A 12669-nucleotide genomic window follows, 5' to 3' on the forward strand; every position below is an offset into this window, starting at 1 on the left:
TACAATTTTTAGCGAACTTCCAGGGAATATCCTTTTTTTGAGTCTATTGACATGCCTGAGAGTCAGGGTGGTTTTGTGTCCCTGAAAAGCCAGAAACTAATATAATTTTTGGGATAGAGAGCCAGAAATCTAATCAGCTTCCAGTCAATTATTTTATTTTTTTTTTGCATTATCAAGCTCAAAATATGTACTAAATATAGATCTTCCTCAATTTACTACAGGGTTATGTGGTGACAAACCCACTGTAAGTTGGAAAATATCATGAGTCAAAAGTGAGTTTAATACTTTTAACCTACATGACAACATAGCTTAGTCTAGCTTACCATAAATATGCTCAAACACTTACATTAGCCTACAGTTGGGCAAAACCACCTAACAAAGCCCCTTTAATATTAAAGTGCTGAGTATATCATGTAATTTATTAAATACTGTACTGAAAGTGAAAAACTGAATGATTGTATGAGTACAGAATGATTGTAAGCGTATCGGTTGTTTATCCTCATGATCCTGTGGCTGACTGGGATCTGGGTCTCCCTGCCACTGTCCCACATCCCGAGGGAGTGTCATGGGGCATATTGCTAGCCCAGGAAAAAGACCAAAATTCAAAATTTGAAGTATGGTTTCTACTGAATGTGTATTGCTTTTGCAGTATCGTAAAGTTGGAAAATTGTAAGTTGAATACAAGTTAGGGACATCTCTACTACATTAAGAACTGGGGCTAGAAAGACTAAGTATCTAGTTGAAAACATCAGAGTATATTGGGAGAGATAGGAAACATATTCCGAGATTCATATACACATTGCAGAAAGAGACACTAGTAGAATGTTATGAAAGAATAGAAGAGAGGCTTTCCAGAGGAGATTTCATTTAAATTGAGTAGGTCACACAGTGATCTGGAAGACTGAAAAAATATTCCTCTCTTCAGTCTTCTTGAATAAATTAAAGGATATTCAAAGACTGAAATTTTGTTGTAATGATTTGGATTTCAACTTTCACATGAAATCTACTTTTCAAGTCAATGAGCAATAATTACAAGCCAGCTACGTGTCAGGAACTGTGCTTGGAGTTCATCTCAAGTAGTCTTTGGGGTTAGTTAATCCGAGAGACCAACGAAATTAGAACTGCTTCATAACATAGTATATTATCTGTGGCTATGTAATGTGAAATTAATGAAAAAGGAGGCCATTAGGCTGAGGTGGATCTAATGCTGCGGCAGCCTTTGTAAGCAAACCAAAACACAACCCTGTAAATGCCTCAAGGTTACAAAGTTGAAACCCAAGGACAACCAGTTACTAACAGCCAGCTAGGTTTTAAGCTTTAGCCAATCAAATAATTTCCTCACATTTCCGCGTTTTGTCTTTATATATAAATGTCTCCCCTGGCTTCAGTCTGTGGAGCAGTCCTAACCACTTCCAGTTTTGCACTTGCCAATTTGAATTGATTTTTGCTCAAATAAACTCCCTCAGTTTATCTTCAGCGGTAACACATTGCCACACGTGTAGTAGCTTAAGTGATGTATACTACGACATCTGTATGTACAACTGTGCTGTGTTACTGTTTCTCTAGTGGGAAGTCTGGAAACTGCTTATCTGGGTTTTCTGCTTCAGGGTCTCACCAGGCTATATTCCAGGTGCTGGCTAAGTGTGCAGTATCATCAGAGGCTCCATTAGGGAAAGATCAACTTCCAAGAGTCCTCAGGCTGTGGCAGAATTTGTTTCCTTTGGTCATAGGACTGAGGGTTTCAGTTTTTTACTCCTGACAGCCCTGAGCTTCCAGAGGACGCATGGAGTTCCTTCTCAAGTGGGTTACTCCAACATGGCCATTTACTCCATGGCATACTTCTTGAAAGGTAATAATGGAGATAAAGTAAATCTACCAGCAAGACAGAATCTTGTACATAAAACATGATTATGGGAGTGACCTTCCATCACCTTTGCTGTATTCCATTGATTAGAGGCAGGTCACAAGTTGCACCACACTCAGAGGGAGAGGGTTACGCAGAGGCGTGGATACCAGGAGGTGGGAGTCACGGGCGCCACCTGTATGTATTGTATCTTAGAATTTGGAAAGCTCTGTAGGCACTTAGCTCAGCCTAAGCGTTTAGAAGGTTTTCCTAGAAGAAATGAAAGTTCTATGAATGAGGTTCAGGAAAAAAAAAAATAGCAAGCAAACGAAGGCAGGAAGGGCATTCCTGGCAGAGAAAAATAGCTGGAGCAAAAATACTGATGGGCAGACAAGAGCGCGTCAGGAAGGTCCAAGTGAACGGTGAGACGTGGCTCAGGAGGAAGCTAGGGATCAGGTAATGCAGAGCCAGAGATGCTGTGCTGCAGGGCAGGGGAGAAAGACTCTGACCAAAGTATGAGAAGTGATCGGTTTGTAAAAACTCGAGTCAATAAGATCACTTAGGAAGAGAGTTCAGTGATCCTGTCAGAGGTAATGGCCTGAATTAGGACCAGGACAGTGGAAATGAAGGAAAACAAAGAGATGGGCAAACCTTTAGGGAATGATAACAGGAAATCAAAGTGTGTTGATTAGTTACATTCAGAATTCAGGGAAAATGAGGTGTCTGACTTCCTTTTAGTTTTCTGCCTTGTATATAGGATAAATTATAGAGACAGCCTTAGACTAGGAATGCTGTTTTTTTAAAAATTTTAATAGATTTTCTTTTTTGCCAATTTAAGTTACATATCTTTGTTTTAGGATTGTCTTCTGTGATTAGGGTTGGGAAAAATCCCTTTGGTAGCCATCTGTTTAATTTGGAGCTACAATTGTCTACCCAGAAGACATATGTTTTAAAAATTAATGTGGAAAAGACATCTTGCTTTTCTTTGCATTGATACAGGTAACTAAGGGGGAGAAAACTCTGGGCTGCTTTTACTTAAAAGGAAGTATTTCCTATCGAGATGTGACCATAATAGCTAGATGAACAGCAGTATAAAATACTTTGACGTAGCTCTCATGTAATACGCTTCCAGTGTTTATGCAGCCAAAGATGTTTTAACATCCACTTTAAAAATTTTTAATTATGAAGCATCTGAAATTTTACAAAGATAACATCACTGACTCGCATGGGCCATAACTAAGATTAAACAGATGTTAACATTATGCTTTATTTATTTCACATCATTCCCTTATTGAAAGAAATAAAACATTATCTTCATCTCAACACCCTCATCCTTCTTTCAGTGCTTGCTCCCAGAGTTAACTCCCAGAGTTAACTTTTACATTAAAAAAAAAAGTTGCATATCATAGCTAATTTTTACATATTTTATTGAATATTTATTTCAAAAACCATAAATATTAAATATTCTGTTTTAAAATAATAAATAGTATGATGATGTACTTGTCATTTTGTAATGTGATTTTCTCACTTAACATTGTGGAATGCTTTTTTTAAAATTTTTATTTTATTTATTTTTTTTAATTCCATGTTTTTCTTTAAGTTTCTGTTTGGTTGTGGTTCATTAGGTGATGTCCAAAACTTGATGTGAAGGAGGTAAATTTTTTGAGTCCTTGAATAGTCCACATAACATTTGATTAATATTTTTGTCAAATATAGGATTCTAGGTTGAGGGTAATTTACTCTCAGAACATAAAATCGTCACTCTCATTGCTTCATGAGAAGCCTGAGGCCAGCCTAATTCTGATTCCTTTGCAGATGACTTACTTATTTTTTTATTTTATAAAAATAAATATATAATGTATATATGTATATATAAAATAAATTTATATATATGTGTGTGTATATGTGCATATAAAAATTTCCATCATGTTTTATGTAGATTCTGACTCAGAATGGTATCATGTGTGTCCTGCACATTTATTTAGTCATTTGCTACTAAAATCATTAGCCACAGAAAAGGTAAAATTTTTATACTATTTTTCTAAGAAGTCTTTGTACATGTCTCCTGTGTACATGTGTTAGAATTTTGGAGTTTAAATTCCTTGTTATAGAATATCTATATTGTAGGACACGCATATCTTCAACTTGTCTAGAAATTCATAACACTTTACCTAAGCTTCATGAATATAAATGAGTTCCCATCTCCCACATCTTCACCAATGCTTGTTATTATCAGACTTATAAAAGTTTTATCATCTTATGAATGTGAAATAGCATCCCATTGTTATTACCATTTTATTTTTACCTGAAGACTCATGAGACCAAACATCCTGTAATGTATTTCTTGACCTTTTGATTTCTTACTCTTGAGAATCTCATGGTCTGTACTTTTTACATTTATTTTAGTTGAGATGTGTGATTTTTTCTTTCTGATTCGCAAGTTACTTATTTATTTATTTATTTATTTATTCATTTATTTATTTATTCATTTTGCAAGCTATTGTTATTTTCTGGACACTAACCCTTTGTTGTCTATAGGCTTTACAGTTTCTCCTTTCTGTGTCTTTTGCTTTCAATTTGTTTATGATGTCTTTTTTTCCTCTTAAGAATTCCCTCCATTGAGATTGTTAAAATGTCCTCCCATATTTCCTTCTGTAGGTTTAGTTTTGCTTTCACCTATGTGTCACTGTTTATTCTGTTGAATGTTAGGGAGCCATCTAAATTTTCTTTGATCATAAGGGGTAGCCATCTCTTTCAGCACAATTCATGGAATAATGCAGACTTCTCCACTGAAACAGGAAGAGGATCTAGTATTTCCTTTCTGTTCCATTAAGCAAATGCCATGCTTTTCAAAAGAATTGTAAGTTCAAAACAAGGTATTCTATCTGATAAGCTGTTTCCTTTAAAGTTGTTGTATTATTTGAGATTTTCTTTGCTGTTATTGGCTATAATTTACTTCACATTTTAAAAAAGGAACCAGCTTACTACGTTTTAAGGATAACATTTGTGGAGTTAGGTTGGAACTGTTTGGAATTTATGGAGAATATACCATATCTTTTCTTATGTTTTTCAGTATTATTTTACAATTATTGATATGTTTTGCATATGTCATAAATATTTTGGTATCATACATGATTCCTCTCTTCTCTCATGCTTTACACATACTGCACCAAAGTTTTCCCTGTTCCATTGGGCTGTACATAACTACCCCATCACCTTTCTCTTCTCTTTCCTACCACTTCCTCTTAACCTTTAGATCATTCTGCTCCAGCAGAATGGTCTTCTTGCTAAGAGAAGGTGAAAATCATATTCCTCTTTCAGGGATTTTAAAATTTGTGATCCCCTTTGCTTGGAATGCCACCCCTTCTCCCTAGCTGATCTTTCCATAGTTGTGTCTCTCACATCACTCAGGTTTCAGCCTGACTGCCACTGTTATATGTAGGTCTTTCTTCATATTTCTTTGGTACTTCTGTAAATTAAGACACCCTCCCTCATCCTCTAAACATTCATGTCATGCTTTTCTTAATTTCAGAGTAATTACCACTCACTGACTCCTTTTAGTACACGATAACATTCTCAATATCTAGAACAATGTCTGACTGAGTAGCAACTCAATAAATGTTAGTAGAATAACTGTAAGAATGAGGGCATCTACTCTTAGGTATCATAAAATTGTTATTTTTGACTAGATTTTCTCTCAAGTTATGTTTCATAATTGTTCTTGGAGAATGAAAACATAATCGATGTCTGAAAAATAATAAATCTTTAATAAATATTTAGTCTATACCAGGTGGTGTTCTAAGTAATTTATATTATGAATTCACTGAATCCTCACAACTCTAAATGTAGATACCGGGGTAGGCAGATAGTCTCTCCTCTGCTGTCCTGCCCGCTGTTCCCTTGTGGTGTAGTCAATAAACTTCTGTCTCCTTTAAATGTGTGTATATATCTATATATACACACACCAGTATTATTTTTTTTTTTCAAGTGAGGAACTAAAAAAGGAATTTGTTTATTGAGGGCAAGAGGGTGCAAGCAATATAAAAATCAAAAGCTTATCTGACTTTTCTTTCTCTGCTTCTCAAATGGGGGTTGGATTTTATTTGTGCATTTCTGAGGGTCCCCATCTGCTCATGGAATCCTTTATACAGGGGGAAGCTGTGGGACAGATTCCTAAAGAGACCCTTCAGGAAAACTCTCATTGGGTGGGCGGGAGTGTTGCTCCAGGTTGCCTACTTCTTTCCCTTCTGCTTCATGTATATTACAAAATAGTCATTGCATGCGATGGTGAGCCCAGCAATTAGCGAGAAGAAGCTCTGGAAGCCCACTTTGCCATCTGGGCACTGGTCCAGGTCCTTCATTATTTTGTCTACGGCCAGAGGGTCTTTTTGATTTTCCAAAAATCCAGGGAACTCCTTTTCCATGAGTACTCTCAGGTCCTCCTTTGTTAAGTAGCCTTTATCCCCAGCAAACTTGTGAAACGTGAACATCATGGTTTCCATGGCGTGCTCCATTTGAGACGGCATTTTGGTGAGGTCTTTTGAAACCTTGGCCCAAGGCGCTGCGGGGACAATTCGCACACCAGTATTATTATTACTTCCTCTTAACAGATGAAAACACTGAAGTCAGGGAGTTTTAAAAATGTGCTCTTGGTCATTTAACAGTGGAGTCACTTGAAATCAGTGAAATCACTGCATTCTGGCTCCAGAGCCTGCAGGCCACAACACAGAAAGAGTGGTCTTAACAGTGATTGCTGGTTTTCAGTATGGGAAATAAAATGAGGAAATAGCTGGAAAATTTTCAAATGAGAAGACTAGTAAGAATAAGTGAATGCTGGGGAGCCTGGGCAGCTCAGTCGGTTAAGCGTCTGCCTTCAGCTCAGGTCATGATCTCAAGGTCCTGGGATCGAGCCCCACATCAGGCTCCCTGCTCAGCGGGGAGTCTGCCTCTCCTTCTCCATCTGCCCCTCCCCCAGCTTATGCTCTCTCTCGTGCAAAAATAACTAAATAAAATCATAAAGAGAATAAGTGAATGCATATTCATGTACTTATGTGTGACAGTTAGCTTTTCCATATCCCCTTAATGATCTCTTTTACATTTTTATAAAAGAGAAATAATAGGAAAAATTATATCTTTGAGAAAATACATCATTAATGTACTCTACAATTCGTAGTCTCCTATTTTTCTTACAAAAACTTCACTATCATGGGATACCTATTTGCCATTTTATTTTATACTTGAAATGTTAAACAATACTCTATGCATTAAGATTTCCTCTATGTATTTGGAGGTGCTTGGGGGGCTCAGTCAGTTAAGCATTGACTCTCTATTTGGGCCCAGGTCACAATCTCAGGGTCATGAGATTGAGCACTACATGGGGCTTCACGCTCAGCAGGGAGTCTGCTTGAGATTCTCTCTCTCCCATTCCCTCTCCCTCTACCCCTCCATCTGCTCCTACATGCATGCACGCACATGCACTCTCACCCTCTCTCACAAATACATAAATAAATATTAAAAAAATGATTTCCTCTGTGTATTTGATATCAATTTTTTCTTAAGGAGCATAGTAACTCCTATTGACTATATTCACTGGTTTCAACTCCAGAGATAATTCCTTATATTTCTCCATATATTAGCTGCATTAAATAATCTATAGTATCCAGACCAGTCATTTCTCTGTGACATCTTCTTTTCCTTGCAGGTCTTTAAAACCTTCTCTCATTGGGCCCAACTTGTCTGGCCATCTTTGTCCCCACTAATTCCCCACACCCATGTTTTTTTTTTTCTGTGTTCAACCCAGTCTACTTACTTTTCCAGAAACACATCTTATACGTTTTAACCTCTGTGACTATACTGAAATCTTTTATCTCATTGGTATGGCTTTGCCATTCTTACTCCCTTGCAGCTATTTGAATTGTATTAGTCTTTAAAAACCCAGTCATGTTCTACATCTCTTCCATGAAAGCATGTCTCTACTCTATCTGGATAACAAAGTGATGCTGCTAGGAAAAATAGTCACTGGTATTGTAACAGCGCTGTATGATGACAGATGGTAGCTACACTGGCAGTGAGCTCAGGGTGAAGTATAGACTTGTGGAATCACTATGCTGTATACCTGAAACTAATGTAACATTGTGTGTCAACTATACTTCAGTAAAAAAAAAAAAAAGAAAGTTATGCTATCACATATAGGGGTGCACACGGAAGGACTGGCAAAAATATCAGCAGTATTTCAAATAGGTTCCTTTACTCTGTCACTGGTTACTCATATTACCTTACTCACATTCCGTGCTTTCTATGCACAGGCCTTTCTCTATATTTTCTAATATCGCTCATTGAATGAAATCACCAACAACAATACTAGCCAAAAATACAGAGTGAAAATGCTTTATTATAACAGGAAAGTATTATCTTTTTGAATTAGTGCTTTCATTTTCTTTGGGTAAATACCCAGTAGTGGAATTACTAGATCATATGGTATTTCTATTTTTAAATTTTTGAGCAATCTCTTTACTGTTTTCCATAATAGTTACACCAATATAGTGACAGATGGTGACCACATTTACCATAGTAAACATTGAGTAATGTATAGAATTGTCGAATCATTATGTTGTACACCTGAAACTAATATAACATTGTATGTCAACTATAGTTCTATTAAAAAAGATACAGGGAGAAATCTTTTATAGATAAATTTTTTTCCCAAGAGGTGTCTGTGGTTGTTTACTGTAGTTTCAGATTTAGTCTCAACTTATATCTTTTACTTTCCTTTTTTTTTTTTAAAGATTTTGTTTATTTATTTGACAGAGAGAGAGAGAGAGAGGGCGAGAAAGGGAACACAAGCAGGGGGAGTGGGAGAGGGAGAAGCAGGCTTCCTGCCAAGCAGGGAGCCCAATATGGGACTCGATCCCGGGACTCCAGGATCACGACCTGAGCCGAAGGCAGATGCTTAACAACTGAAACACCTAGGTGCCTTATCTTTTACTTTCAGTTGAGTCTTCTCCATTAGCTTCCTTGGAGGGGGCAATATATTGCTGGTTTTGCTGATTCTCCCCATTCCCCCCTCCCTCCCACTCACACATCCATCTGAGGCCCCTAAATCCAAGTCTGTGGGTGAGATGCTCTTTCTTTCACAAAACACTTCTGTCTCAGTTTAGCATTTGGTTGTCTTCTGCCTGTTTCTTGTACTAAACTACAAGCCAATATCTCTCCTCTAGAATCATTGTATTCAGAGGCAATGTGTATAATATGATGGAAGCAGATGATCTGAGTTTAAGTTGTGGTCATGTGATTTTAGCCTCATATTTCTTATCTATAACTAATGTATACCTTACATAGATATGGACTGATATGTGCTCCCAATGAAGTAAGTACATAAAAGCACTTTATGAAATATGAAAAATTAAAATGTTAACTGATTTGAAATATTAGCCTGTCTTCTTTAGAAAAGTCTGTAGAAGAACCATGAGAGACTATGGACCCTGAGAAACAAACTGAGGGTTCTAGAGGGGAGGGGGAGGGGGGATGGGTTAGCCTGGTGATGGGTATTAAAGAGGGCATGTACTGAATGGAGCACTGGGTGTTATACACAAACAATGAATCATGGAACACTACATCAAAAACTAATGATGTAATATATGGTGATTAACATAACATAATAAAATTAAAAAAAAAAAGAAAAGTCTGTAGCACAAACTTCCCTGGTTTTCATTCTTTCCATTTATACATAATTTTATGCATATCTTTGACATGTAGTATATATGGATTAGATCCTTCTTGCACCAAAAAAGAGAGAAGTGCAATAAATATGCAATTAGATGCAAAACTGTGCCTGATGCCAGCCTTTGATTTGGTTAAGGGAGGTTTTTTCCTCAGTGCTTATCAATATTTTTTTGGTGATGTTTTTGCATATGTCTTTAGTGGAAAAGTCTCTTGAGAAGTACACATGAAGTGGCCTGCCAGCCCTATATCTTTCCACAATCCCTCAGCAATGCCATTTTGCCTGAATTGCTAGTAGATTGCATTCACAAAGAATTTCCTCCATCCTGCCTGCAGGTGGTTATTAAACTACACCTTGCCATTTGCCAGTGGCTGGACATCCTGCCAACTTTCATTCTTAATATAGGTCTAGCCCAACAGAGTTTTATTGAACATCCTTGATTGCATTCATGCAGGAATGTATTCCATAATGTTCTTGTTGACAGTCCTACTCAGGATTTACTGACCCTTCGGATTTATAGAGGAAGTTGTAGATACACCATATGATAATCACTTTCCTGTTTACTGGTATTGTAGTGCTGATTTTAAAATACTTTAAAATTTTCAACTGTTGATGACTGAAATTTCAATTGTATAGATTAGTGTTAGAATAAAAGATTATATCCATCATTGTCTTATGTGAAAAAAAATTGCCAGAGATATACTGATATTTTGTTTGAGGTTCCTCAAATTTGAATCTCAACTGGACATTATAAAATATTGGAAAGGAGGGGGACAATGGGGAGAATTATGCTTTATTCATTCCTAGTTACCTTTCCCACTGTGTACAACATATTGTAGCTACCATCTGTTCAGTATTAAGAGTAAGGATACCCATTATGAATGAAGCTGAAAAAATATACAGTGAATAAAAATCAAGATATCCAATTCACATTGTATATTGTTAGTTAGTGAAATTTATTTCCAAAAAGCATCATTTTAGAAAAGTCTAATTATATTGTTATTCTAAACATTATCAGCTTTATTGTTATTAAATGAGAAATCATAACTGACAGAACCCTCTTTTTAATCGAATGCTTTTGTTACAGAATATCTTGTTGCAATTCATGAGAATTATTTGTATAAATTGTCTGTTCCTAATATATTATAAAGCCTTGTTTTTCACGTAAGAGATTTGTTGCAGAAAAACACAACACAGTTGTGTTCATGGAGGATACTTCAACACAGTTAAAGATGATTTTGTATGGGTGACTTTAAATAATAATCAGGAAAACTATGACTGTTTGTGTGAAAACTACATCTGCTTTCCTAAATATATAAATTGTATAGATAACCACTAATATAGTATCTTTTATGGCATTTATTTTCTATGTGTTCTAGTGACTACTGTTTTGTCAAGGTTTACCACAACAATTTTGGAATTGCAATATGCAACATGGCACATGTCTCTTTTACGCAGTTACCCCGTGAATTGTGTGGGTGGAAACTGGGTGTTATAAAAAAAAACAAAAACAAAAACACCCCAAAAAACAAAAACAAAAAAACCACACACACACACACACAACAGAGAGAGGGATTATCGACTCTGTTCATTACCAACTGTGAACAGCTGCACGGGGAAGCTGAAAGCCAGTCGGCCTGCCGAGCGTTTCTCTGAGACTAAAGCCATTTGAAGCCAGGTCGGAAGCCGCGGGTGGCTGAGGTGTCTTGTCTAGACAGCAGGGATCTCTGCACAGCTCTTCAAGGAGTGGGCACAGCACTTTATAGAGAGAAAGTCCTTCCAGAGTTCTTGGCACAGTTTCATGGCATGTTTCTTTTATGTATGAACACTACATCAAAAACTAATGATGTAATGTATGGTGATTAACATCACATAATAAAGAAAAAAAAATTTAAAAAAATGAGTAAAGAGAAATAAAACAAAAGTAAATAATAGGATGTTTAGAGAATGGAGTAGAATGCCATACACATCTAAGTTTCAAGAACTGTAAGAAAACATGGTGACATTCCCGAACCCCCCATTTTATAGCTAAGTACACAGATGTCCAGAGTAGGTGAATAAACCGCATCAGATCGCACAGTTAGATCATAAGAGATCTGTACTTTGTATCCAAATTTCCAGTGTCCATATTCAATACCTTTTCCAGGTGTATTATTAAATCCTTGCTACTCAAGATGTTGTCGGCAGACCAGTGGCATCGGTATCATCTGTCAGTTTTCTAGAAATGTAGAATCCCAGCCTCCTTCATAGAATTAGAACTAGCATTTTAGCAAGATTCTCCATGTGATGTTTATGTTGTATTAAATCATTAAGGATATGTTTATGTGTGATAAAGGTGGAAAATTGTGCGATATGTACAGTGGAAAATACTCCTTAGATCTTTCACCCATTATAATATTCATCCCATTCTATTGTTAAAGATATTCATTTGTTTGATTTTAAAAGATCCCTTTTTTATTTTATTTTATTTTATTTTATATTATTTAAGATTTTATTTATTTATTTGACAGAGAGAGCAAGAGAGCACAAACGGGGAACAGTAAAGGGAGAAGGAAAAGCAGGCTCCTAGCTGAGCAGGGAGCCCGATGCGGGACTTGATCCCAGGACCCCAGGATCATGACCTGAGCCAAAAGCAGACACTTAACCATCTGAGCCACCCAGGTGCCCCAAAAGATCCTCTATTTTAATATAGTAATTTCAGCTTTTAGATAAATAAAAATACAGTATTCCTGTTTTTCAGTAAGTATAATTGTAACTTTATAGAAAGGACCTATACTGCCACAACTTTTAGTTTCTGATCCCCAAAATAAACATGTATTAACAACACACTTTAATTACTAGCTTTCATATGAAAAATACAAACACATGTTTATTATTTCATTTTCTGTTGTTTCTACTACTTTAAGAGGTAAAGATTGAAATTAGTTTTATCAGTAGGAAATAGTTAAAATAAAATTCATTGTTATTAACTCATTCAACAAATATTAATGGAGTGTATACAGTATGTTAGGCACTGTGCTAGATACTAAGTTTATTAGGGGCTAATTGAGACTATTTTATTTTACACAAGATTCTACAAAATGATATAATTTGCACTGTATATTAG

The 12669-nt window shown here is 36.2% G+C and overlaps 2 protein-coding genes across 4 annotated transcripts in view; one reads left to right on the plus strand and one right to left on the minus strand.

The window, feature by feature from the left end:
- The window catches only part of GALNTL6 (polypeptide N-acetylgalactosaminyltransferase like 6), a 1076341-nt gene that overhangs the window by 137618 nt on the left and 926054 nt on the right, over window positions 1–12669 (plus strand). The gene's annotated exons all lie outside the window — the stretch shown is intronic.
- On the minus strand, window positions 4307–6713 carry LOC116637625 (protein S100-A10-like). The gene has a single exon (XM_032413207.1). The coding sequence runs from the start codon at window positions 6367–6369 to the stop codon at window positions 6076–6078; it is 294 nt and encodes a 97-aa protein (XP_032269098.1). The 5' UTR covers window positions 6370–6713; the 3' UTR covers window positions 4307–6075.

Source organism: Phoca vitulina, unplaced genomic scaffold, assembly GCF_004348235.1.
Source record: "Phoca vitulina isolate PV1807 unplaced genomic scaffold, GSC_HSeal_1.0 scaffold14, whole genome shotgun sequence".
Classification (NCBI taxonomy): Eukaryota; Metazoa; Chordata; class Mammalia; order Carnivora; family Phocidae; genus Phoca; species Phoca vitulina.